Raw genomic sequence first — 27,817 nt, forward strand, 5'->3', positions numbered from 1 at the left:
GGAAAAAATAGTCAATTCTTTTACTTCTTTGAAGCTCTTTGATAAGTATCATCTAATAACTTACAACTGCAATAGAAATTAATTCGCTAGTAAGTTTTATCATCATGTTCGATTTATTTGTTATAAGCTTTTATCTTCGTATTTGTTTTCTTAATTACAATAGAGGCTTGAAACACGTAATGTAATAGCTTATATGTAACTCAATATTCATTACCATCAAAGAAGGTGATTAAATGCATGAAATTTTTCACTTTTAACTAGGGATCTCAAGTTTAAAATTTTAAAAATAAAATACTTATAATAATCTTTTTTTTCTAATTAGATTATACATGATACGAATGTAAATTAATTAAAGCCGTTGAACTTCAATTATTAATTATCGAAAAATAAAAATCTCCATAGTCATATAGGATCATAAAAACTTGTAATGGGTGAGAGGGCATTGAAAAGTGTGCGAGTGGATAATAGAAGGGTAAGGCGTTAGATGGGAAAAGGTAGGTCCATTTGGAACTTATCCAACCACAGGTAATCCAAGTCACTGTCTAATAATATGGGAGTTATCCCAAATTCTCAATCCAGTCCATGCTCTATTTCCTTTACGTGTCTATCTATTCAATGACTTACCACCCATGTGGCCATCAGAGACAGACCTAATGCATAGGCTACGCGTTTCCGGAAACTCAATAATTCTTGCATAAATTCTGTATTTATATTAAGAAATTCACTGAATATTGATAAGTATCTGATTGTGAACCCAATTATTATTGCATATTAATCTAAAATGATGAGAAAAACCCATAAGCCTCAAATTCTGGATCCTCCTCTCCTCTCGTGGCCATGTTGCTTACACTAGTCTACTCCATCCCTTGGCTTCTTCCTTAAATATCCCTCTCCATTTCAATTCTCATCATTAACTCAATTCAAGAAAGAGCTGATCATCTTTTCAGAATCTCACACATTCTATTCTATTGAATTTAAATCACAAATTAGAATTGCAATCATGAGAATTCTTTCCCTTCCCTCCACCTCATTTTCACTTGGTGACTGCCATGTTCCCAAGAATTTGACATATGGGAATATATCATCAGTGACATTGATTCCAATGGCGAGGTCTCAATTTCAGCCTCAAAAGAGACGTAACTTTGGCAATAGCAATAGAACTCCAGGCTTTAGGTTGGTTCGAATTGAGTAAATTAATTAATTAATTCTCTTTTTTATACTAAGATTAATTTTTGAGTTCAAAATGACTGATGGAGTAGTGGGTATTCGATAATTACTGTGCAGTTGGATGGCAACAGTGGGAGAGAAAGTGCAGGTCTCAACTGTTCCTACTTCAGTTCCAGTTCGTGTTGCACTTGAATTACTTCAAGCTGGCCATCGTTATTTAGATGTCAGGTACGTACACTACTGTGCCAATTTACTTCAATGAATTATATTTGCCTAACAAATTGAGCTATTTTAGTATGAAAGGTTCAATCTTTAACCTTATTTTGTGCAGAACTGCTGAAGAGTTTAGTGATGGTCATGCTACTGGGGCCATAAACATTCCCTACATGTTTAGAATTGGCTCAGGTTCGGTCATTTATAATCAATACTCCCCCTTTTTTGAGTACCACAAATTTAAACTTTTAATCGCACTCATCCCTTGGAAATATTTCATTATTTCAAGAATATATGTTCAATCAGTTTAATTACTTAACTCTGTATACTTGTGCAGGTATGACAAAGAACCCCAACTTCTTGGAACAAGTGTTAAAACATTTCGGGAAGGATGATGAAATTATAGTTGTAAGTCCACAAAGCTATATGATGTTAATGAGCTTTAATTTCATGAGTTAATGATTTATCAATTTGCTTTTGCATATTAATATCTTTGGTTTGACTTTGCATTGTATAGGGGTGCCAGTTGGGGAAGAGATCATTTATGGCTGCGACTGATCTTCTTGCTGCTGTAAGTCCCTTTTACATACTCCGATACTTGAAAAAGAGAAAATTAGAAATACTAGTAAATCAGTTTATCTATGCAGTGGCCTAGACATAGCCAAAAAAATTCACAAATATTTAGTGGGCATTTGGACATAATATAATAGTTATAAAATTTCAAAAAAAGGTGGAAAAAGATTTTCAAATGAAAATGGTATTTGAAAATTAGAGTTGTGTTTGGACATGAATAAAATTTTGGGTTGTTTTTGAAGTTTTGTGAGGGATCTGAATGAAAATTTTAAAAAATAGTTTTTTGGAGTTTTTAAAATTTTCGAAAAATTACAAAATGCATTTTCAAGTGAAAATTGAAAATTATATGTACAAATGCTGATTGCTCTTAATTGATCTTTTTAGCTCCCTTTTTTATGATTCACAATATTTGATTTTTTCAAATATCAAGAAGCAATTAATTTCTTTTTTTTCCAAGGTTGTCCTTGGAGTAAGGTTAATATGGTCAATTTCATTATTAATTAATGCTAAAAGATAGCAATTTTTTTTTTGTACATTTATACTTATAAAAATTAATACTTATGTGTACAATAAATGGCTCCTAGTTGAAAATAATTCAAAATAGATAACAACTCGGGACAAGAAGTACCTAAATCAACATACAAATTGAGATCCACACACAAAATTGAGTTGTGATAATATGTCGACATAAAATTCTATATATGTAGGCATACTGATTGTTGTGCGCCAATTATTTTGCAGGGATTTACTGGGGTGACTGACATTGCTGGAGGATATGCTGCTTGGACAGAGAATGGTCTTCCGACAGACTCTTGATGTACAACATTAATAAGCGCAATAACACCATCTTAATTACTATGAACACTAGTCAACGTAACGAAGTCAATTCCCTTAAGCACATCAAAATGCTGGAAGAAAATACTTGTACAGTAATTTTTAGGCGATATCCTATGTGGTGAATCTGATAAGATTACTGAATTACCCAAATAAATAAATAAATTGCAAGCAAGATGTGTAAATGTTCTCCTCATTCTGATGGAATAAATCTGAAAAGGCTCTCATCTGCTGACTTGCCCTGGTTGTCATGTTTGCTTTGAGAATATTAATATTACACTAGAATTTTAAATACAATTTTCCTTATTTTGATATGTAGTAAGAAATTGCAACTTGTACTGCTCTTTCTTATTGTTATTGAATATCTAATTCCAAAGATGGATTAGTCTGTCTTCGATTTATCATTGAGTTAGTCAAATTAAAACTAAAGAAGAAAAAAATGATTTTTTTTTTTGGAAAAGAGGGACTGATATAATTGTACTGGTCAAAATCCATCTTTAATCGAAAGGGTATTAGTAAAGCATTCCCAGGGCACTACGTATCGAAGTAATTTGATTATCAACAAAGGTAGTGGTTGAAGAGTCTTCAAGATCAAAGTTGAAGAGATGTCATCGAGGCCGAGCACCTTTTGATCGAGTTATAATGGCTAGTGTTAAGATAAGACTTAAAAGGAGAATATTCTAGTGGATATTCTTCGCATTTGTACTATTAGAGTTTTTAGGAACAAATTCCCTATAAATAGAAAGAGACATAGTGATATGGGACATGTGATATTTATTTTATAAAAATACTTTGACTTCAAAGAGAGAATCAGATTCCATTGCATGCATACAAACATCATATTTTTACTAAAGATTCTGGTCTACACTTTTCCACTAGATCCAAGAATAACTCATATATTCAAAGGATTGTCCATCACTATCTTTATCAGAAAGAACATTCATTGGTTGCATCCTTTTTGGGTGACTCATTCGTTCTATTTACTTAAATATCATTTATTATTATTCATTAATATTCTACATTATTGCCTTTAGTTTCTAGAACTAGAATATTGATTGTATGCTGCCAACGTTGTCAAAACATATTTATGTGGTACTTATTACACTTTTGAAAACTCCATCTTTGAGATATTATTGTTAGCTAAAATTAACCCTCATTTATATAAATTTAATTAGTTGAACCAAGATCTAATTTTTTGGGCCAAAGAATAATATATGCACTTGTAGTCCTTCCGATTATAAACAAAGGAAAACTGACAAGCAGCTTTATTTTACAACTTTGCTCTGCTTGAAAGCAAAGATATATAAGATGGTAGGTACAAATAGCTTGGGCTATCCAATAGAACACACAAAGGAAACTCAATAATCTCATTCTGACATTAACGAATCATAACGGAAAACAACTTGAGGGTAATATTATTAAAATACATTGGTAGAGCAATGCAGGGCGATCTAGAAAAACCACATAAAAATTGACCAGCCAACTTCTAGGGAATAGCGTTGGTTTGAATGTAAAGGATCTGGACCCCAACCAGTACTATACAAGTTGAATCTTTTTAAATTGATTAAAGTTAGAATGTATTAAGCTAGATTTAGTTGGAACTTTAAAAAGAAATTTTTAAAATTGTGTTAAAAAATTATTTTTAGAAGTTGAAGTTGTATTTGGACATACATTTTATTTGAAAAAAAGTTAAAGTTTTGGGTGGAAAATTTTTTTTCACCCCTAAATCAGATTTTGGGAACTTGAATTTTTTTTTCAAAAAACCTGATCATATTCCATGAACAAAACAATGTTTTCAATATTTTTTTTTAATTTTAAAAATAGCCAAAATTTATGGCCAACCGGGAGCTAAATAAAGAAGCCCCGGCCCCTCGGTGTCTTACACGTCTTCTTCGACCCTGATGTTCACACAATCAGCTTATTTAGGAAATGAAATAATTACAGGAAAAGCATATGGTAAATATTAATTAGTAACTTAACAAAAGTAACAATCAACTCGCTATTATATGCATGTTAAATTATACAAATAGGGAAAATAATCTTATAGTACCATTTAATTTTAAATTTTCCTCTGACTTTGATCTAATATTGTTTGGTATTCCAAGTACTCTACCTAGGGCGGCCATGTCCTAACATCAGTGGTCCCTAGTGCTGGAATGGTCTTTTGAAATACTTAAAAGTTACACAAAATCAATTTCATCTTGCCACGTTCTAAGTAGACCCATTGCCCCATTCTCTTATTTCCCAACAAACATGTTGGCCACGTTTCCTTATTTTACAAAATGAATAACACACATAATAAAAATCTATCCATTCATAACCTCTACCAAAACTAGAAGCTAACATTATCAAACATGAGGATGTCCAAGAAGAATTGGTTTGGCAGTGTCCGTAAGAAACTATTCAGGTCATCTCCTCCACATAAAACTATCATTGTTCTTCATAATAACACAATTACAACTAGGACAAGCAGTGCAAATGGGCAATCTACAAAGCACAATGGCCGCACTTATTTTCTGTCTAAAGAGGATATGGCTGCTATTACTATCCAATCTCACTTTAGGGGTCATCTTGTAAGTTGTACTTAACCATCCTCTTAATTGTCCTTTTGACATTATCATTTGCCATTAATACATATGTTCTTGATTCTGGCAATGAAAAATTTATAGGCGAGACGGGCGTTTAAGGCACTGAAAAGCCTTGTGAGGCTTCAAGCTGTGGTACGTGGGGCATGTGTGAGAAGACAGGCTAGAATAGCTCTTCATTGCATGCACGCCCTTGCACGCCTGCAAGTAACTGTCCGAGCTCGTCAACTCCTCAGCAAGTGCGACAATCGTCGATAATTCATATACTATCTTCTTCAGTATCTCCCTCATCTCGTGGCGTACACAAGATTTTGTACTTATTATAACAATTCGGCTAATATATGGATTTGATTCCGGAATCGTGGGGAGTTTAACCTTAGTACTCCCTCCATCTTAAGGACAATACGCTTTTTTGCTTCTCTATAAAGAAAAATATATGCATATTTTTTTCTTATGAATATACTTTTCAAGATTTCAGGATGTGAAAGTTTGGGATTTTGTGGTGTATATTATAAGTAACTAGTTTCAAAATGTTGTTTGAGGACGAATTAATTTTCGTTGATCAATTGCTTTTTTCAGGACAAAAATTACTTTTTTTAAAAAAATTTGGTCGCACTTAAAAGCTGGTCAAACGAACTAATTAATCTAACCATCGAAAAATAAGTAGGGCAATCCGATAGGATGGAGGGAGTACGGAATGCCTGAACATGAGTTCAATCTCTTATTCTTCAGAACTTGCTGTTCAACTAACAAAGATTTTGTAAAGTTGTATGTGCTGTTTTCGTGTATTTGCACGTCTTCAATGTTGAAGAGAGGACTTATGATTATTATTTAGTTGTGAATTCTGGTAAGCTTCCGGAGAATGTTACTATTCAGATCTGACCACGTACATGAATTATTTTGTAAAGCATATACTATATACATATAGGTGTGTAAGAAAATATAAATTTCTTCTACTTGTGTATCACTGCTGAAAGTCTCCACAAAATGAAATTGTTGGTTAAGGATTCTAGGTCCAAATTAGGGTAAGAGGAACTGCATATTTCTTCTACTAGATTTGTTTTTCTAACTTATGCTTTTTATCCCCTCTTTTCCTACCAAAGCTTTACTGGAGTATTTATTTGGTCCCTTTTCATATCAATAACCTAGACTCCATGAACCACAACTTTTTACTTTTGAGGCACAATTCAATGGGGAGGTGTCTATACATTGTGAGCTAATCATGGCATAGCTTCAAATAGCCAAGTCCAAGGGCAAGGGGATGATACATTAGTATTACGAATGGTATAAACGTGCACCGAATAAACGATTCCAAGTTCTAGGTATTCTGCTCTTATAATGTCACTTCCCCCCTCTTTATAGGGATCAAAAAAATGATAAGAGGCGTTCAACTTTTCTCAAATTGTTGCTGATCATAAAAGAAGTTCAATGCCATCCCAAACAACGTTGAGACAGTACTGAACTGGACATTCTAACAGCTTCCTATTTTTCATCATTCTCTGGTTATCCCTATCCAACTGAACTGGACGTTCTAAAATTTATTGCAATCAGCTCCTCTTGATATAATTTCTCATAGTACTCAATGATCACTCCTTTAACACCATAGATAAAATATCTTCTCAGTGAAGTTCTTTCTACTGTTCATTTTAGCAGTTCAGTAAAATGATTTCGCGTAATTATCCTCATTCTTTCAGCTTCAGCCATGCCAGTCTGGACTTTTGCATCCAAAATATGGCAGGACAGTAGATGCAATCATTTTCATACAAAAATATTGGGTAGCATTTTCATACTTTAAAAAAATGTCTTCTATTCCATAATAGCGTCATTTTTTGACTATTTACAGAAGCTCCGATGACGATTTACTCCTGTTGGAACCTCTATTTTATATCAGGAGATCTTTTCCAAGTCAATCGAATACAAAACTCACTAAGAAAATCTGTGCGATAGAACGTGTAAACACGTCTTGGATGAAAAGCTATATATTTTACCATTTCTTTACAATTCCTGTAATCTGAGGCGGCATTGGTAGACATCTTGGTTAGCTTCAAAAGCATCAATTCAGAAACAATGATGGTGCCTAGAACAAGTTGAAAAGAGAGAAATTCTCAATAAGAAACGTACAAAAAGGATTAGCAATCAGAATTTGCGAATTCACAGGAATTCTGTACAGAGTTGCTAAAGCTTTCCTCACCAGCTTGCGCCCCTCACTAAATTAGGAATAGTAAATGAATGCCAAGCAACATTGGATAAAAACCATGATTTTCAAAAACTAATCGGATCTGAGAATCGGTACACCAAAACAAAAGCAGAAGGCCAAGCACCTTCCTCTCTTCAACAAAATCTCAGTGATGGCCCTTTCTAAGAGCTGAGAAAAAGCTACCAATTGATTTGTCCTTCTGTTTGTCCTCTCCATCACCTCCGACCTGTTTTTCAAGCATAGAAAAACCAGGTTCAAAGGAATGAAAAAGCCTTAACAAAATGAAGCTTATATTATGCAAATGCCCAACCTCCCTAGTTAGATGCTGCAGCATATCCAAAATCTCCGAGAAATCAGGTCTTTGAGTTGGGTCTTGCTGCCAGCATTTCTCAAGAAGTTCAGCAAGCTTTGGATGAGTGTCCTTAGGAATTGTTGGCCGTAGACCCTGATAACAATGAGAAACCAAATGTGAGTGTTAGTTAATGGGAAATATATCACTAGTACTAGAGACGTCAATGAACTGTATGCTACCTGTTGCACCACACCTATTGCTGCTTGTAATGGTGTTAAGTACGCATATGGAATCTGCTCCGTCGCAAGACATGAAAGTTAGTTTGGTGTTAAAGAACTAACATGTGAACATAAATAGATGCAAAGCAAAACTTGCTCAAAAAAAAAAGAATGCGAAACTTACTTCTCCAGTCAGAAGTTCCCACAGCACTATACCAAAGCTGAAAACATCGGCCTTGTGGTCGTATGGTTTGTGTTCAATTACCTTCAACGAATAAAAACCATTTTAAGCATGAAACTTGGATGCTGCAGGATGGTTAAGCACAAAATTGGGCCAAACTCTTTGCTGAATAGAATGTTGGACTGGGATGACACAAGAGAATACTGTAGTATTAAAGGGAAGAGAAGCAAAAACCATTAAACCAAGAGTTCACATTTAAATGCTTAATATTGCAGAAACCCGATCTATCTGCATGGTAAACCGTACACGGAATCCTGCGATGCATATTACCGATGGCAACCTAAGTAAAATAACCTATTACAAGGTTATCAAAAGCACCTTGTGCTTAAAGCGTCCAAGATGCAGCAGGGTGCAGCAAATGAACACAAGTCCAAAGGCACCATGAGGTCTTGAGTTCAAATCCCGGTGGAGACGAAAACATTAGGTTATTTCTTCCGATCCGTCTAAGCCTTGGTAGATAGCGTTACCCGGTACCTGTACTAGTGGGAGATAATAGGTATATGCTGGAACTAATCAAGGTGCGGACAAGCTGGCCCCGACACCACCATCATAGAAAAGAAGAACACAAGTCCCAAGCACTGCATATAGATGACAACCAGACTTCACAGAGTGTGGAAACGAAATCTAAGGATAAAATGCAAAATTCAGAGAGCAACATATTAAAAGCTCTTCATGCTTGAAGCAAAGAAGCCTGAGGCGTTTCAAAGTAAAAGTCCTATCAGCTTGAAGGGGACCATTACACTTATTTTATAGTGGCAACAAATCTAAGCACGAGGATAAAAGCATAATTGGTGGAGCAATCATGCATCTTGTCAGCAAGAAAACCAAAGAATTGGAATCATTAGTTTCAACTGAATCGAGGATGTTGTAATTAAGTACTGCATAAAATTAAATTAAGATCTCTGCACCTCAGGAGCCATCCATCTATATGTTCCAGTTTCTGCAGTCATCACCCCAGTTTGAACCTGCACTCTCGCAACCCCAAAATCACCAACCTTAACAACCTGTTCAGTAGAGGATGGATCTTAAAGTCAGAGCGAACATTCTGTGAACAAAGCAATTACGCAAAAGGCAACTCTTATCAGCAACAATTTATAGGTGTTGCTGTTTTTTTTTTTTTTTTTTTTTTTATCAAAGTTCATCAATAGATTTCCTTGGAATGCAAAAAATGGTGATGTAGACATTAATAAGAAGGTTAAGTCAATGTGCTATTCGCAGATTCACATCTTTCACAATATGAATCAACTTAAATTGCCACCAATCAAGCTTTAATGCTGCTACTATTACTCACTGAATATTTTTTTAGGACTCTATGAATAAGTGGACCTTGCGATTTAACTTTCCCGTCATCTTTATTTGGTATTTCTTCTAAAGATTCAAATACACAAATTTTGATTCTTTAATTTAACATCAAATAGTTTTTAGAGGTTTTCATCCACATCAATCTGGCATTTCAGAATAGAAATAGCCTACTAAAAGGGTCCTAATGTGATGACCCACCATGTCATCATGCCACATAGGCACCATTTGACATATATTAATGTCATGTGGAAGCTTACATAAGAAGAAGGCTAGCATTTGTGAGAAGATTCTAGAGAGGTATGGACATTTCCTTAGGAAGAACCTAGATCCTTATGGATTTGCTAGGAAAGTCCTTGGAATCTTCTAGGCTTGTAGAGAATTCTAGAAAAAGCCCTTATCTTGTAAATATCAGGGACTTGTGTAATAATTAATATTTACACACTAGCCCCTAGGAAACTAGTATATAAAGGGGGTCATTCATTTGTAATTCATCAGTCAAGCAAACAATTCAAGTTATCTCTAATACAAAGCCTCCTTTAACAATTCTCTTGTGTTCTTTCTTCCATTCTCTTAGCGATCTTGAGTGTAGTAAGGCTGACTTGACATAGCAAGAACGTGAGCAAGTTGTGCAAGATCGTGAGTGAGTTGTCAAGTGCCGCACGTGTACTTAGTTAACAACTAAGGACGTGACAACGTGGTATCAGAGCGAAGGTTTCAACTAAGGGAATGGCGAACGACGAAGAAATTAACGCTGCCGACACCCAAGCCAACATCATCCAGGATGCTGCTGGCAAGATTGGTCGTAGCAAAAGGAGGAACGCCACCAACAAGAGCCAGGAGGTGCCAGCTGAGGTTGTGTCAAATGAAGGGCTTACATCCCAAGAACCATCTACCACTGAGGCGAGCGAGGATGAAGTGGAGGTCCTTCCAGAGGACGTCTCGCTCGGTAAAGAGTGGGTGATAAAGATGAACGCGGGGATGGACGCCGTGGAGATCTTTGGCCAACGTTTGGGGAAGGTGGAAGGCACCCTTAATGTTCTTGAGGGGCACACTCTTGAAGAGATTGAGAGAATCCGAAATGACTTGGAGGGACGTACACAGACTGAGATGGAACTAAGGCAAATCATCACTGCCTTAGAGTGCAGACTCATGGAGGCTTTGAGTACTATCGATGCTATGAAGGCAAAGATAGAGTCACTCGAGGAGCATGTCAATGCTGGCGTGACCGAGATAGCCAGCAATGTTATGGTGACGAGGGAGGCCAAGATCGAGGCTCCCAAACCCCCGGTGTTCAAAGGTGTTCGTGATGCACAAGAAGTGGAAAACTTCCTTTGGCACTTGGAGAACTACTTCAGACATGGCAAAGTGAGGGACGACGAGGCCAAGATAAACACTGTGGTATTGTACCTCTCAGAGACTGCCATGCTTTGGTGGAGAAGGAAGATGGCTGACGTGGATAAGGGTCTATGTACTATTAGCACATGGGATCAGTTCAAAATGGAGTTCAAGCGACAGTTTTTTCCAAACAATGTCTTGTACGAGGCAAGGCGCAAGCTTAGGGAATTGAAGCAAACAGGGAGCATACGTAACTATGTGAAGGAGTTCACTACCCTTATGCTTCAAATCCCCAACCTGACCAATGATGACTTGTTGTTCCACTTCATGGACGGGTTGCAAAATTGGGCTAAGCAGGAGTTGCAACGCCGACAAGTCACTGATATAGACCAAGCCATAGTGGAGGCCGAATCATTGATGGACTTCAGGCATGACAAGCACGACAAAGGCAATGGCAAGGAGTCAAAGGTTAACAATGTCAAAGGTGGGGGAGACCGTGGCAAAGGCAAGGAGATACAACAACAATACTCCAAGACTCAAGATTTCAAAAAGTCGAGTGGCCGTCAGGGCTACGCCGAGAAGAAGGCACAGGTCGAGAAGAAGGGATGCTATATATGCGGAGGGCCACATGGCTTCAGGAATTGTCCTGACCTCAAGAGCCTCAGTGCCATGGTACGTGAGCGGAAGGAGCAGCCACAAGGAGAGAGTCCGGGAACCGCACAGTTGGGTATGATCGGATTATGTGGTGCTGTCACGAAGCAAGCTATCCAACCTACCGAGAATGGCAATCAGTACGTGGATCTCACCAACAACAAGCCCGCTCGTGCAATGGTGGACACTGGAGCAACTCATAATTTCGTGACTGAGGCTGCCGCAAAGAGACTGAAATTGAAGCTTGCTCCAACCAACTCTCGCGTCAAGACCGTGAATGCCGAGATACAGAATGCTCGTGGGGTAGCTAATGGAGTTGGTGTCAAATTGGGAACTTGGAAAGGTATGACAAACTTTAACCGTAACCGCTATGGATATCTTTGACATCATACTGGGGCAAGAGTTCTTTAGACATTGTCATACTTTAATCGACCCCTACCTCCAACGTCTCTTGGTTATGGAGCGAGAACGAGCTTGCATGGTACCTACAATGACTACGCCACACGGACAGAGCCAAGCACAACTCTCAGCTATGCAGGTTGTCAAGGGGATCAAGAAGGGGGAGCCGACATTCGTGGCAACCATCACAAGTCTGGAGGAAAACAAGAGTTTTCAAGAAACATTGCCGTCTTGCATAGAGAAGTTGCTTGAGGAGAACAAAGATGTCATGCCCTAGGAGTTGCCTAAGCACTTGCCGCCTAGGCGAGAGGTGGATCACAAGATTGAGTTGGAGCCAGGGGCTAAGCCACCCGCATTTACCCCATATCGTATGGCACCTCCCGAGCTAGAGGAGCTTAGGAAACAATTGAAGGAGCTGCTAGATGCTGGTCACATTCGCCCATCAAAGGCACCTTTTGGCGCACCAGTATTGTTCCAGAAGAAGAAGGATGGATCGTTGCGTTTGTGCATAGACTATCGAGCACTTAAAAAGGTCACCGTGAAGAATAAATACCCGATCCCGCTCATTGCTGACTTGTTTGATAGACTTGGGCAAGCCAAGTACTTTACCAAGGTGGATCTTCGAAAGGGCTACTACCAGGTTCGCATTGCGGAAGGGGATGAGCCAAAGACAGCATGTGTGACGAGATATGGAACTTTTGAGTGGTTGGTGATGCCCTTCGGCTTAACCAATGCACCGGCCACATTTTGCACCCTTATGAACAAGATCTTCCATCCCTACCTTGACCAGTTCGTGGTAGTCTACCTAGACGACATAGTCATCTACAACAACACCTTGGAGGAGCACATGGAGCACTTAAGGAAGGTTTTCCAAGTCTTGCGAGAGAACGAGCTATACATCAAGAGGGAGAAATGTGAGTTCGCGCAATCAAAGGTGCACTTCTTGGGCCATGTCATTAGCAATGGCGAGCTATGCATGGACGATGCTAAGGTACGTGTTATCCAGGAGTGGGAGGCACCCATAAAGGTAACTGAGTTGAGATCCTTCCTTGGCCTTGTTAACTACTATCGTCGGTTCATCAATGGATACTCAACAAAGGCCGCACCATTAACTGAGTTACTAAAGAAGAACAAGCCATGGGTTTGGACGGAGCATTGTCAAAAGGCGTTTGAAGGCCTTAAGACAGCTGTAATAGAGGAGCCAGTCTTGGCGTTACCTGACTTTGCCAAGACATTTGAGGTGCACACAGATGCCTCAGACTTCGCAATTGGGGGTGTCCTGATGCAGGATAAGCATCCCATAGCATTTGAGAGTCGCAAGTTAAATGAGACGGAGCGAAGTTACACGGTGCAAGAGAAGGAAATGACTGCCATTGTGCATTGCCTTCGTACATGGAGACATTACCTGCTCGGGTCGAGGTTCGTGGTCAAGACTGATAATGTGGCTACTAGCTACTTTCAGACACAGAAGAAGCTCACACCAAAGCAGGCTAGGTGGCACGATTTCTTGGCCGAGTTTGATTATGCGCTGGAGTATAAGCCGGGAAAAGGTAATATTGTAGCCGATGCCTTGAGCCGGAAAGCCGAGCTTGCTGCAATCACTTCAGCGAGATGGGATATTCGGGAGGCTATAAAAGAAGGCATGCAGCATGATCTAGCAGCCAAACAGCTTATCGAGTTAGCCAACAAAGGCAAGACGAGACGGTTTTGGATAGAAGACGGTCTACTACTTACCACAGGTCGGCGGGTCTACGTGCCTAAGTTTGGAGACATTAGACGGCGGATCATAAGGGAGAGTCATGATACAATGTGGGCTGGTCATCCAGGCCAACATCGCACCAGGGCCTTAGTTGAGTCGGTCTACTATTGGCCACGCATGCGGGATGATATAGAATGTTATGTGCAGACTTGTCTAGTATGTCAGCAGGACAAGGTGGAGCAACAACAGCCCGGAGGACTTTTGGAGCCACTACCAGTTGCAGAGCGTCCATGGGAGAGCGTGACTATGGACTTTATTACTTGCCTACCGAAGTCCGATGGTTATGGTACTATTATGGTGGTCGTGGATAGATTTTCCAAATATGCCACCTTTATGCCCGCCTCACCGGGTTGCACAGCTAAGGAAGCCGCCAAGCTATTCTTTAAGAACGTGGTAAAGTATTGGGGCTTACCAAGGCATATCATCAGTGATCGAGACCCCCGCTTCACTGGGAACTTTTGGAGAGAGTTGTTCGACATACTTGGCACGGAACTACACTTTTCTACTAGTTTTCACCCACAGACGGATGGACAAACGGAACGGGTCAATGCTTTACTGGAATGCTACTTGAGGCATTATGTAAGCACGCATCAGAAAGATTGGGCAAGACTCCTAGACATTGCCCAATTCTCTTATAACTTGCAGCGGAGTGAGTCCACGGGGCGGACACCATTTGAGCTAGCCACAGGCCAACAACCACAAACTCCACATTCATTACCAGCCGCGTTCGAGGGAAAGAGTTTAGGGGCTTATCATATGGCCAAAGGATGGGAGGAGCAGCTCGACACTGCTAAGTCTTACTTGGATAAGGCAGCTAAGAAGATGAAGAAGTTTGCGGACCGTAAGCGACGTCCCACGGACTATAGAGTTGGGGACATGGTCATGGTGAAGTTTAACCCAAGACAATTCAAAGCACTACGGGGCATGCATCAGAATTTGATTCGCAAGTATGAGGGGCCATTTAAGATCGTCGCCAAGGTAGGCGAGATCTCATACAAGCTTGACATGCCATCGTATCTTAAGATCTACATTGTCTTCCATGCTAGCATGCTTAAGCCATATCATGAAGATAAGGATGATCCGAGTAGGGGCCAATCAAGTCGAGCGCCAATGACTATCACCGCCTCGCATGATCGGGAGATTGAGGCTATCATAGATTACCAGGCCAGGCGAAAACAAGGGCAAAAAGCCACCGCTATGTTCCTCATCCATTGGAAAGGGCAATCACCGGAGGAGGCCACGTGGGAACGATATGAAGACTTGTGGCAATTCAAAGATAAGATCCAAGAGTTTATGCAACAGCATTGCGCCGCGGTCGTCGCAATATTAGGTGGGGGAGAGTGTGATGACCCACCATGTCATCATGCCACATAGGCACCATTTGACATATATTAATGTCATGTGGAAGCTTACATAGGAAGAAGGCTAGCATTTGTGAGAAGATTCTAGAGAGGTATGGACATTTCTTTAGGAAGAACCTAGATCCTTATGGATTTGCTAGGAAAGTACTTGGAATCTTCTAGGCTTGTAAAGAATTCTAGAAAAAGCCCTTATCTTGTAAATATCAGGGACTTGTGTAATAATTAATATTTACACACTAGCCCCTAGAAAACTAGTATATAAAGGGGGTCATTCATTTGTAATTCATCAATCAAGCAAACAATTCAAGTTATCTCTAATACAAAGCCTCCTTTAACAATTCTCTTGTGTTCTTTCTTCCATTCTCTTAGCGATCTTGAGTGTAGTAAGGCTGACTTGACATAGCAAGAACGTGAGCAAGTTGTGCAAGATCGTGAGTGAGTTGTCAAGTGCCGCACGTGCACTTAGTTAACAACTAAGGACGTGACACTAAGCACTGGAAAACATTGATGGACTTTTAAGTCGTACAAATCTCCATATTTGTTATATACTCTTATACTCCCATAGCCTAATCATATGACACACAGTTTTCCCCTGTATTTTGCCGGGCTAAATGCATATTGACCTTGATTTCCCTACAGGTTTTAATTGCACATAAATTTTGCATGAGAATGGATATACTGGCCCAAAGATAGCTTAGTAACAAATGAAATAATACCCTAGACTCCAAAGAAAAAAACTTTACGACAACTGGACAAGCTTTTAAAAAGAGTTGAGATCCAGCTCGGACTTACTCCATGTTCATCCATCAGAAGATTGGCAGTCTTCAGATCCCGATGAATTATGTTATTCTGGTGCAGATAACTCATTCCCTTAGAAACATCAACTGCAACCTTTAGGAGAGTAGGAAGCTTAAATGCACCTCTTTGCTTGTGCAAAAAAGTATAGATGCTTCCTCTGGACATGAACTCTGATCAATAAAATTGTAAAAAGCACATAGTCAATTACGTGAAGCAGGGTAGACACCTAAAAGTAATGGAAATAAGCTGCCATTCAAGTAGCAGAAGATTAAAAATTTAGCAAAAAAATAAAGCATGCCTTATAAAGCAGTCAAATAATGTATCTTCTGGTGAACACTATGTAACATTAATCAACAGAGAACAAAAAGTTCTCCAGACTATTAACAAACATAGTAATTCAGTTCAAATACATAAAATCTTGAAATATACCAGTCACGATGCACAGGTTTGGAGGTCGTGTGCATGCCCCTATAAATTGGACAACATGTTTGTGCCGAATTTTCCTAAAAGAGGTAAACAAACCAGATAAAATCTCAAGCAGTGGGAGTACAAAAACTGATGAAAGAAACAGGAAATAGGAAGCTGGAAAGATAACATAATTATCACTAATGAAATAACATAATTATCAATAATGATAATTCAAATCCACATGCACAAATCCATATTTTTTAAAGTTTGTTACTACTTCCAAGACTTTGACTGCTTTTGGGAAAGCTTAGTCCCTTGAATTATTTATGACACGTTTTTTTCTAATCTAAATAGCTTAATGCTACCAAGGAACAAATAAATAGCTTAATGCCACTTATAGGAGAAATACCTAGTAACTCAACACAGTATAAAGGAAACAAGATCGACTTAGGCAGAGGGAGTAAAATATTGCAAGAAAATTCTCTAGTGGTAGAGAGCAAATTTTTCAACAGAGTACAGCTATCTCTAGTAGCAGCAGAAAAAGCAATCCTTCAAACAGAGTCTTTAAAAGGATGGATAGGATTCTATCTGATACATGCAAACAACAGTGAGGTTATCCTGAAAGGGATTCTCAACCATGATAGTACGAACGACGCACCTCATTATAAAGACCTCCTGCGAGAACTCTTTTACCATATCCATATTCAAATGTTCTGGCTTGAGAACTTTTATAGCCACTTCCTGGCTACAGTATGTGCCTTTGTACCTGCAAAAGACACAGTATAAATCTACAGACTAAACAAACTCAACTAGAAAGCAAGATGTGCATTGTCGAATCATACAGATCTCCAAATGACCCAGATGCAACTTTGTTTTCAAATTTCAGCAGGCGGATATCAATTTCCCAGTCATCAGATCCATCATTAGGTATTTTTACGCTATCAGAACCTGATTCAGATGTTTGACCTTGCTCGTGGATTGCAAGCTGGATATATGGTGTTTGCTCCTGAAAAACATACCCAGAAGATCAAAGCACTGAGAACATCTTTGATGTCCAGTATGATAATCAAAATCTTGAAAAATAAATGACAGAGAAAACTTGCTTCTGAATTAGAACCTACAAAAGATAAGCCAGATCATGGATTCTAAACAGGTTCATGCAGATAAAAGATAAGGAAAAAATAAATATAACTTTAGCCCATCTTTTAATGCCCTCTTCTTTCATTCACTTATTCCAAGAAAACAGTTTCTTCAAAACTCCAACTAATGTTTCAAGCCATTTTAGAGCACTTCAGCTATTAGCACACGCCAACATGTAGATCAGTACAAATTAAGGAAGGTTCATTATCTTTTCATTAACGGAACACAAGTATATCGAGGACACTACATTAAAGACTTAAAAACTGAAAAGTAAGAAAATGAGCTACCTAACAAATTTTCACATGTTACAGATCATTCTTTTTCTTCCTTATATCATATGGTATAAGGGAGCTACGAGAGAAGCTAATACGGCTATTAGCAATGCTCAAGGGGAAACCCTAGATTGCTTACACCAAAAACTAGGGCATGAGAAAGGAAATGGAAAGGCTAAATACGTAGATAGCCCCTTCAACTTGGCACATTTTGTAAGTTAGACACTCAAACTTAGCCAGTGACCAGATAGACACCTCTACTTGGAGGAGGTGCCTCTTGAACACTTGTGTCCATAAGACCATCAGCATGAAACTTACTCGATGTTGACATGTCAAATGAACCAATCAGTGATCGACACCTGTCATTTTCAAAATTGCAAATTTTGATTTTTGGAAAATTACAATTGAGGAAAAAACAGAAGAGAAAATCCCAAAACCCCACTTGTTCTTTTTTATCATCTAGACCTTCCCCATCCCCGCTTCTTCGTCCAAAACTAGAACCCCCTTACCCCATCCTAGGTTCTTCCTCATCGTCTTCTCCACCGTCCCCCTTTCTAAATCAATAGCGTTCTACCGGGCCATAGTTTCACCTCTTCAACTCCGTTCGTAAAATTTCCAATTTCCACACCATTCCCCCACCTCAACGGTTAATCTCTATTTCCTAATCAGAAATTCAACTTTTTTTAGTTTAAGACTATTGGGTAAAAGGGGCAGCCCGTTGCACTAAGCTCCCGCTATGCGTGGGGTGCGGGAAAGAGCCGGACCACCTTAAGCCTATTGAGTAGTAATCAAATTAATCCATTCTTTTTTTGACCTGGGAATTTTGGCTTACTCGAGGTTCATTTAGAAAAGACCCAAGTTCGATTCAACGCGTTCCAAGAAAAATCCTAAACTACCTTAAGCCTTGATATAGATTATGTGAGAAGAAGAAACAAGAAGACTGCTACAACAATAGAAAAGGAAACACCATGAATTTAGATTGAAATGAAAAGAGAAACCTTATTTATGGGTTGTAAGCAAAGTGTTTCGTCTGTCTCTATTTTGAATGGCAAACGGTTTGAATACACCCAAAAGCTGAACAGAGTGATGGTGGTTTTCCATGGCTGCAGAGTGTTCTGCCAATTCATCGTGGTGGTTTACGATTGAGTTTCGGTAAAAGAAATTAAGGATAGAAGTGTGCGGCCCACATCGAGAATATTGACGGAGGAGGAAAGTGAAACTGAGGACAATAAAAAGAAAAGGCCTAAATTAAGTTATTCACGCACTCAAGCGTAAGTGCAAAACATGGTTTGCCATGTCAGTGAGCTGTTCAAGAGACACGCTTCCATGAAGTAGTAGTGTCTATCTGCTCACTGGCTAGTTTGAATCTAACTTCAGTGGTGGCCAGATTTATGGCGGTGGCATTTGGTGGTTAGATCAGTGATGGTTGTCTCATCGGATTTCAGAAGAACGAGGAGAAGACTGGTGGTGGCTGGCCTTTAAAAGAAAGAGAGGGAATAGGTGGTGGTGATCGGATTTGAGAACAAGAAGGGGAGAAGGTGGCGGTGATCGTAGCTGGATCTGAGGAAGCAGAGATGGTGTTTGTGATGGTGGCTGGATCTATGAAGAAGAATAGGAGGAGGTGCTGGTTGAAGCTGGATCTACGAGTGAGGAGGTGCTGGTTGAAGCTGGATCTACGAGTGAGGAGGTGATCGCATTGGCGGAGAAAAGAGGAAAAAATTTGTCACCAAAAGATGGCCGGAAAATCTTTTTCAGCAAACTTCATGTTTTCTGGCAACATGGGCACACTTTTAACTGAGATACACGCGATCTGCCACATTAGCAAGGCTGTTTAATAGCAAAATTTGAGCAACGTGAGGTGTTCAATAGTTATGACCAAAAGATGAGGTGTCTTAACGAAAAATCGTGCCAAGTTATGGGGGCCGACTATGTGTTCCGCCTTCCTTTTTCAAATGTAAGTTTAGAATCTATATTATGCAATGTGATGAAGAGTGTTGGAGGATATCTGCATATGACTTTTAGAAATTTGCTTCTGCAACACATAGGCAAACCATAATTTCAGTTGACATAAATTCTTACTTAGGCTATTGCTGTGGCTGGAAAATCTGAATTCAAGGAGAGCTAGTGACAGTATTTTTTTTATATTAGAGAAATCCCCGAGGACCAAAGACTCATGGTTCGAAACTGGGTGGATAACGACCCTCCTCTATCCTTCTCCAAGTAAATACCAGGGCTTTTGTCTGCTGCAGGGTTCGAACTCGTGCCGTGTGCCTAACCCACACATCACGCGTTGCACTCTTACCACTACACCAAAGCCCTATGATCTTGCAACAGAGTATTTTTATAGCATTACTCTAGTAGAACAAACAAATTTCTTCTATAAATTTGACTGGGATAAAAGGCAAGATTGCTAAGTTTTCTAACTCGCACAGAACATCAGACAAGCAAAGGCAAGACTTCATGTTCGACAAAGTCATTTTCTGATCCCATTAATTAAGCGGACATAAACCAATTTTAGGTGAGTGCAACAAATTCAACTTAACGTGATGACACACAACAGAAACCAAATATTTTAGTTGTTTCTCCATAAGTTGCATAGCTCCTTATGAAGAAAAACAGCAAAATCAGTATCTTACTTTTCCCAAAAGAAAACAACCATAATGCAAATCAAGTATTAACAGAAGAAAATTTTGAACCCCACTCTGTCCACATTTAGCGGTCAGAAGAATATCTACCTTGCTCCTCGTAATTTCCTTTTGCACCTCACTCTTAAGCAACTCTGTCTCCTAGAAATTCAAACCAAATAAGTAAGTATAAAAGTAAATTACCACAAAAGGAAAAAGAACAGATATACTTCACGAATCTAGTAGAAAGATGCTTAATTTGCTAACTTTCATATTTAAAATACACTACATCCTAAATTTACCAAATACCATCTCATAAATGTCCTATTAAGTGAAACCATATTTAGTTGAATAATATGAGACTTGAATGGAGAACTTATCAGATATAGGGTGTGTTTGGCATGAAGGAAAATGTTTTCCTAAAAAATGTTTTCTTGGAAAATGAGTGTTTTATCACTTATTTTCCCTTATTTGGTTGGTGAATGAAAAACTTTTTACGGAAAATATTTTCTAGTGTTTGTTTAGAGAGTAGAAAATATTTTTTAGGAAAATAATTTTTTATGCTACTTTCTTTATCCCCCCTCCCCTCCCCCCAAATCCCCATGTTTCATGTGCTCCCCCTCACCTACCCCTTCCCCCCTCCCAACCACAAATACCCAACGATTTCGGGACTCTATTTTCTTCAAGAATTTAATTATTCTCTAAAAATTCACACAAACCCAAAGCCCAAAGGGACAAATGTACTGCTTTACTTTTTCACGCAAAAATAACTTTGAAATTTGTACTACATAACTAAAAAGAAAATACTCTTTTTCGGTTGAAAAAGAAAGTACTCTTTTCTATAACATGAGAAAAGTACTCATTTTGTTAAAATGAAAAAAAATACTTTTTCCACATCATGAAAAGAAAATACTGATTTTGTTGAAATAAAAGAAAATATTTTTTACTACATCAGCGAAAGTACTTTTTTTGGTGAAATAAAAGAAAATATTTTTTACTACTTGTTGAAACAAAAAAAAATTACTTTTTCTACATCATGAAGAGAAAGTACTTTTTTTGTTGAAATGAAAGCAAATACTTTTTACTTCATCATTTTGTTGAAATGAAAGAAAATACTTTTTCTACATCATGAAAAGAAATTACTTTTTCGTTGAAATGAAAGAAAATACTTTTTACATTATGAAAAAAAAATACTCATATTGTTGAAATGAAAAAGAAAGTACTCTATCTATGGCATGAAAAATATGTACTCTTAATAATATTTCTATTTAGGGTGGGGGTAGGGCAGGGTTGGGTGGGTGGGGGGGGGAGGGGTTGGTGGGAATGGAGAATAGGGTCGGGAAGGTTGAAGAAGAGCTTTGGAAAATGTTTTCCCTTCTCTTAATAGGGAAAACATTTTCCTCCAATTGGAGGAAAATTAGTTCAAGAGTAAAATGTTTTCCAAAACATTTTAAGCCAACCAAATATGGGAAAATTGGAAAACATTTTCCGGAAAATATTTTTCTTCGTACCAAACACACCCATAAAGTCGTGCATTCTTTCTGTCTCATTTTATATGACGACATTGTTCTGGGGACAGAGCATAAGATATTAATTTAACATACAAGAAAATACTAAAGTGATGGTTGAAAAGTTGGTTTAAATGATTGATAGAAAAACAATCACATCACTAGTTTAAATGAGTCTGAATTCTTGAAAGTCGTACATGAATGAAATGGTGCCAAAAATATCAGGATGTCCAAAATTGAAATAGAGCCAAATAAATTGGGAAAAGGGCAGAACAAGCACAAAACTGACAAACAATCTACTAGATGAATAAGGAGCATAGTTTCAAAACTTATACATGTTAACAAGAAAAGAGGAATTAACTGAGACTTGCAAAGGCAAAACTTTTCATCTTTTAACTTATGTCGGTGCGAATAAAAAGTATGTTGATCATATAACTAGACTATAATTGTAGAACTAAGAGAAGACTTTTAACTGTCAGCAAGCATTTTGTTATATCTTGAAAGAAACATTAATACTATACCTCATATGGCCATCCATCAACCACAAAGACGTCCAAGGAGAAACCATCAGTAGTTGAAAAAACATGGGCCTCTTCAATGTTCAGACCAATCTCAGAAATTATATTAGTCAACTGGAAATCCAGGATTGATGTCAATAAAATTGAACAAGATAAGAACAAAGTTAACATGATAAGATAGATATGTTTAATAGAACTCTGAAATCTGCAGCTTCTGCAGATTAATGAAGTTATATAACTTTCAGGACTGCATAGATATGAACAATTCAATCGACAACATAACCTTAAAATCCATGAGACAGAGAGTGAATAAAAAATACAGATTTCAATCCAGGTAGACTGTCACAATATTTTAACAGAGACTATTTGAATTTGTAGGAATAACTGGCGTCGCATTTTCACAGACACAGAAATCTGTCTTTGGGCTGAAGTCTTCAATGTGCATGCCATGTAATAAACAGTTTGCCTCCAGCGCCAGGTAAAGAAAGATCTCTTTTTTGAGAATCTATATGATTTAAAGCAAAATGTAAATTACTTTCAGGTGTTTGGGTCAATCTGATATTTTCATATTCCGAAAACAGAAACCATTGAGAAAGGTTAGGCATTGTACAATTCATCATAGAAACCTCTTTTTTCATAACTGAGAAATCCTCGAGGGCCAGTGGCGCACGGTTTGAAACTCAATGGACAACGATTCCACTCCTCTATCCTTCTCCACTTAAATACTAGGCTTGTGTTTGCAGCAAGGTTCAAACCCCTTGACGTGGGTCAAATCCATACGTCTTGCGCTGTGCTCTTACCACTAAACCAAATCCCTGGGGGCTATTCATCGTACAAACCTTGTATTCCTGTTATTGTCCCATCTCTAGAAAATATCACAAGTTAATTGTGTTTGACACCACAAAATAAATGTGTTTGTTATTTATCAAAGTATCAAGTTATGGATACATCTATTGTCTTCTATTATTTTCTCATATTGTATCAGAGCCTCTAGGTAAAAGCTTAAGTAGTTTCTCCTTACTAATGGACAGTCTTATATCGCCCAAGTTAAAATTTTCTTCATAATTTTATTATTATTTTCTCTTTTAGGTAAATATTTCTGTGCCGTCGCATTTATTTCCGATGTTTGTTCCAGTGAGACAAGACAACTCAAATTTTGGGAGACACTACCTGTTTCCTGCTAAACCGTCCCTTTCAGATGACTATTCCAACAGCATCTTGTTACCTATAGTGGCACTGCCACTTTTTGTCACAAAACCAACAGTATTCAGATCACTCTTCTGGTCAATATTTCGACGACTTCTAACAACTTTTCCAACAAATTCAAGTGACTAAACTTTTCCAATGACCTTCCCGCAGGTTTTCAGAAACTGTTCAAGCGACAGTGTTCAAGCCGCATTTCGGAGACCGTTTACTTTTCTATACTTTCAAAATCTCAACCTTGAGTCTGAAAGGGTGATGTTAGAATGTTAGAATTAAAATATTAGAAGAGCTAAGTTTTTCAATTAGATATCATCATACAAATAATATATGTGTTTTGTGTTTAAACCTATAAATAACATTCATAAGAATGTATCTTGCATCCATAAGATCAACAAGTCATCAATACATTTCTTCTCTTTCTCTTATTTTCTCACAGATTGATATGCAATGTAATCACAACCCAAATCTTTAGATTCCATGGACTGATCCTGGGACTTTCCACTACCCTAATTTCCTTCTCATTTGAAGCTCTGTTATCGTAGCCCATTAACACCTTTCATCTTTTCCTTTGGAATCTTTTTGTGAACTTCTGCAGAGCTACTTATTTATAAAATATATATACAAAAAAAAGAGCATTCAGCGAGATCTTTGACACACTGAAGTGGCATATTCCTGCACTCCCACTACTGACTCCTGATTCCCAGAACAAATCTAACAATAAAGACTCCCTATATCAGTAACGGCAATACAATGCTGACTACAGAAAGTACAAATACCAACTGCATTTCACAAATAGGCGTGCCCATTTCCCTAAGAGATTTCTTATAGTATTAATTTGGAACAAGATTGTATCAGAAAAGTTGATGGTCATGACTGCAAATATTTTTGATAGTTAGGTTAACTGAATAAACCCCTCCCTACTTTATTAGGCTCAGAAGTTAATCATACAATCAATCCATGGGCCCATACAATAACTTTTCCGTATTATCCTCTGTTTCCCCTTCACCATAGTCTTCTATTAGCTTTTATCTTCATTAAGACGCTTATTCTATATTATACGCTGGAGAAGTAGTTTATGAAAATATCAGTTGTATTATTTGGATAAAGGTCATTATTTCCTTGCTTATTAAGCAAGAATGAGGCTATTTTTAGTTATTAGAAGCGAGTCCAATGTCAGATACTTTAAGGAATTTAAGGGTCTTAACATTATTTCCTGTTAAATTCGCACTAGATTTGCATACGGTAAATTCATGAAACTACAGTTTGTATTTTATTATGAGAATATAAGAGATGAGAAGAAAGCATGTATGAAAAAAAGGGGAGGACGATTCTGAAAAGAATGAGGCACCTGAGTGAGCGTTTTTGGTTTGTCAATTGTTGAAAAAGTAATCTCGTGCATTGGCCTGCACAAAATCAATTGGCACATAAGAATATTGCTAGGAAAGAAAAGTCAATTAGAAATCCTCTCCAAAGACAAAAGAAACTCAGTATGAAAAGCTACAATGCCAACTACTAGCATCATAAATCTTATTCATTTACCAACTCAAGCATTATGGAGAATTTTACCTGGTTGACCGCGAAGTAGAATTGATATCACTTTCTCCATGATTTATATGAGCTTTATTATCATGAATTTCAAGGCCTTGAAGATTTGGTGATGAACCAAATGTTGGAGGAGGATGAATGCTGGAGAGGGAAAACAAGATGGCAACACAAAAACAATTAAACTACTTAAGGGAGCACACTAGAGAAAAATCACAGGTGCAAAAATAATACACAAAAAGAAATGATATTGAACAATAGGTAACTTTAGTGCTTAAACTAAAGAGAATACCTTGGAATTTCATCTTTAACGGAAGAATTTACATCAACTGTATTGGTTGAAACTGCGTTGTACATGGGGTGAACCTACATTATGAACTTAAAGTCAGAACTTGCATGTGAATATTTCAAATTACAAAAAAAAACTTGAGTTAGGCCACGCATTCTAAAGTTGCAGTTATGATCAAATCTTTGCTAATGACCTTCAAGTTGGCAATCACCCCCTTTTTTCTTCTGCTGGTTTATATATCTGGACATCTCCTCTTTCCTCCATCTCGTCTCACATATCTAGGCAGAAGCGCACTTCCGAATTTGGTAGTAAGCCTGATTTTGTAAAGTCCTACTGTAATTTGTCTCACAGTCTTTAATGTTAAAAAGAGCTTAGAAATGACATGATTTCCATAGTCATTCAAGTCTCTTGATCTAAATCTAAACTCTTCATCTAATGCATACCCACTCAAAGGAGATGGATATAGAGACACAACCCATTGGATGCCTCAAAGATTCAAGGCTCAATCTTCTAGCTTTAACTTGTCTTCCTAAGAAATTTAGAAAATTCTCAGACCAGAAGCATACAAGCCACTCCATAAGAGCTACCTAAAACTAATTTTGCATTACATGATATATTACTGAATTAACTCAATGAACGCCATAGATTGACTAGCTTAGCCAAGAGATGAAGATAATTCTCAACACCTTATATATTAAAGGTTAACCAAATAAGAACTCGGCCTAGATAGTGTAATCAAGATATGTACAGTTCAACACTTATATCTTAACTGTGAGAAGCAAAACAAGGAAAAGAGTCTGAGAGGATGTGCGAAGACAAAAGTCTTTATGCCTAAATCTTTTTAAATTCACACTTTTAAATGTACATGTTACATTTTTGTGAATGACACACTCATTAAGCCACACATATGTCCCTATTATTCAAGAAGGATGAAGTGAACTAAAGGATTATTATGTATCGTCAAGCCCACTATATAAACTACACAAACAAGAGCCACGGCATATTCAAATTAATTCAAAGGACATTCTTTCAATAATTTATTAGGAAATATTAATAAGCTGCTATCCTTACTACATTATTTCCCAAGAGAGTTCTCCGTTTCCTCCTAGGACAGAATGCAAGAGAAGTTTGGGATGGATGAAAAGAAAAAAATATGGCTTTGAAGAGATTATTGGCTAATTTACTAGTTTCCAAATAATAGACCCTGTGCTTCTTGGAAACACCTTATGTGTTGCATCAAATCCCCAACTTATTCAAGTAAGATCAAGTAGAGATTCCTCTTTGTCATACATAGGGAGAATTTGTTCAAATGTCATTTCTACGTGCTCAGTTTTCAGAGATACCAAAGAAAAAAGAGCATTGATAATGATAGGACATACACGCATAAAAATGTAGGAAAAGCAGATGGCTGTATAACCTGCACAAGGCGGACATCAAAGGCAGGTCTATTCGCAGGATCCTCTGCTTGGTCCAGTAATCTCTTATGCATGAGCACATCTTCTGCTCTTTCCACATTAACATCCGATGCATATCTGCAGGCATCCAAATTCAGTACCAAAAAACTTAACTTTTATAGGCGGAAAATTCGATCAATTACTGAGTAAACCAGAAAAAAATTGACAAATGGCCAAAAAACACAAGGTAACCGAAAAATGAGGAAAGGTAGGGTTTATGAAGTTAACCGAACAGGGAGGCGATTGAAGTGAAGCCAAAGGTGGTCTTCAAAGCCAGGAAGTTTAACCTCTTCGAGATTCAAATCCTGTAGTCGAGTAAGCACTTGGTTAAACACTTCAAGCTTCTGCCTATGTAACCGATTTTGTTTCGGCGACGACGGCTCCATCGCTCTGCTTCCGCAACTCTCGTTATCGTCCATCGCCATTCAACAACAACAACAAAAACGCATACACACAATTGCAAAAACTCCTCTCCTCTGGAACGGATTAAAAAAGTTCAAGCAACTGTAGAGTAGCTATAGAAAGTACTTTCCATAAGTTGAGTGATGAAACAAATGGAATGGATTTTGAGTTGATTTGATGGCTAAATACGAGAAAGGGGAGAGCGACAAATAGTTTTAGGGAAAAGATGGAGGAGAGAGAAGGGAGAAGATTCCGTTTTTCTAGTTATACTCTGGGTGCGGGGCTGGGCTTTATTAGTGCTTACGAAGGTGGCATTGGAAAAGAAAGGTATCGCTCCTCCATTGTTTAACCAGTGGGGTCCCCGTTTCGTGGTGAGCTTATCCTTTTATGAGATCAGACCAACCCATTTTTATTATTTTATATCTATGGATAAAAGAAATTTGTGATTATTACTTATAAAAGAAAACTTTCTTTTACATAGAGAACAAAATAGAGGAATCCAATAAATGGAATTTAAAATTATGACCTTTTT

The 27,817-nt window shown here is 37.9% G+C and overlaps 2 protein-coding genes across 4 annotated transcripts; one reads left to right on the forward strand and one right to left on the reverse strand.

Annotated features, from left to right (window-relative positions):
• The first annotated feature begins 903 nt into the window (after nt 1–903).
• Nucleotides 904–3,022, forward strand: LOC104220077 (thiosulfate sulfurtransferase 16, chloroplastic-like). The gene is made up of 6 exons (XM_009770888.2): nt 904–1,173; nt 1,285–1,395; nt 1,499–1,572; nt 1,718–1,788; nt 1,898–1,951; nt 2,695–3,022. Exons 1-6 carry the CDS (start codon nt 1,001–1,003, stop codon nt 2,767–2,769), a joined length of 558 nt encoding a protein of 185 aa, XP_009769190.1. The 5' UTR covers nt 904–1,000; the 3' UTR covers nt 2,770–3,022.
• A 4,003-nt stretch (nt 3,023–7,025) lies between these two features.
• LOC104246125 (serine/threonine-protein kinase STY8-like) lies at nt 7,026–27,612 on the reverse strand. 3 transcript variants are annotated; one of them, XM_070167990.1, is made up of 17 exons: nt 27,112–27,608; nt 26,847–26,961; nt 25,433–25,506; nt 25,165–25,284; nt 24,947–25,001; nt 22,399–22,509; nt 20,481–20,531; nt 17,176–17,339; nt 16,992–17,099; nt 16,355–16,428; nt 15,920–16,095; nt 9,229–9,324; nt 8,264–8,344; nt 8,101–8,154; nt 7,880–8,014; nt 7,694–7,795; nt 7,026–7,449 (listed from the first exon to the last, which is right to left on the reverse strand). In XM_070167990.1, the coding sequence occupies exons 1-16, from the start codon at nt 27,306–27,308 to the stop codon at nt 7,715–7,717; spliced, it is 1,692 nt and encodes a 563-aa protein (XP_070024091.1). In that variant the 5' UTR covers nt 27,309–27,608; the 3' UTR covers nt 7,026–7,449; nt 7,694–7,714. The 3 variants fall into 3 exon arrangements, 2 of the variants coding, with proteins under 2 accessions (XP_070024091.1, XP_070024090.1); XM_070167989.1 differs by lacking the exon at nt 7,026–7,449 and having other exon boundaries at nt 7,460–7,795; nt 27,112–27,607; XR_011405355.1 differs by lacking the exons at nt 7,026–7,449; nt 7,694–7,795; nt 7,880–8,014 and adding an exon at nt 8,639–8,898 and having other exon boundaries at nt 8,100–8,154; nt 27,112–27,612.
• Nucleotides 27,613–27,817: the final 205 nt, after the last annotated feature.

The sequence above is a fragment of the Nicotiana sylvestris genome, chromosome 2, assembly GCF_000393655.2.
Source record: "Nicotiana sylvestris chromosome 2, ASM39365v2, whole genome shotgun sequence".
NCBI classification, from domain to species: Eukaryota; Viridiplantae; Streptophyta; class Magnoliopsida; order Solanales; family Solanaceae; genus Nicotiana; species Nicotiana sylvestris.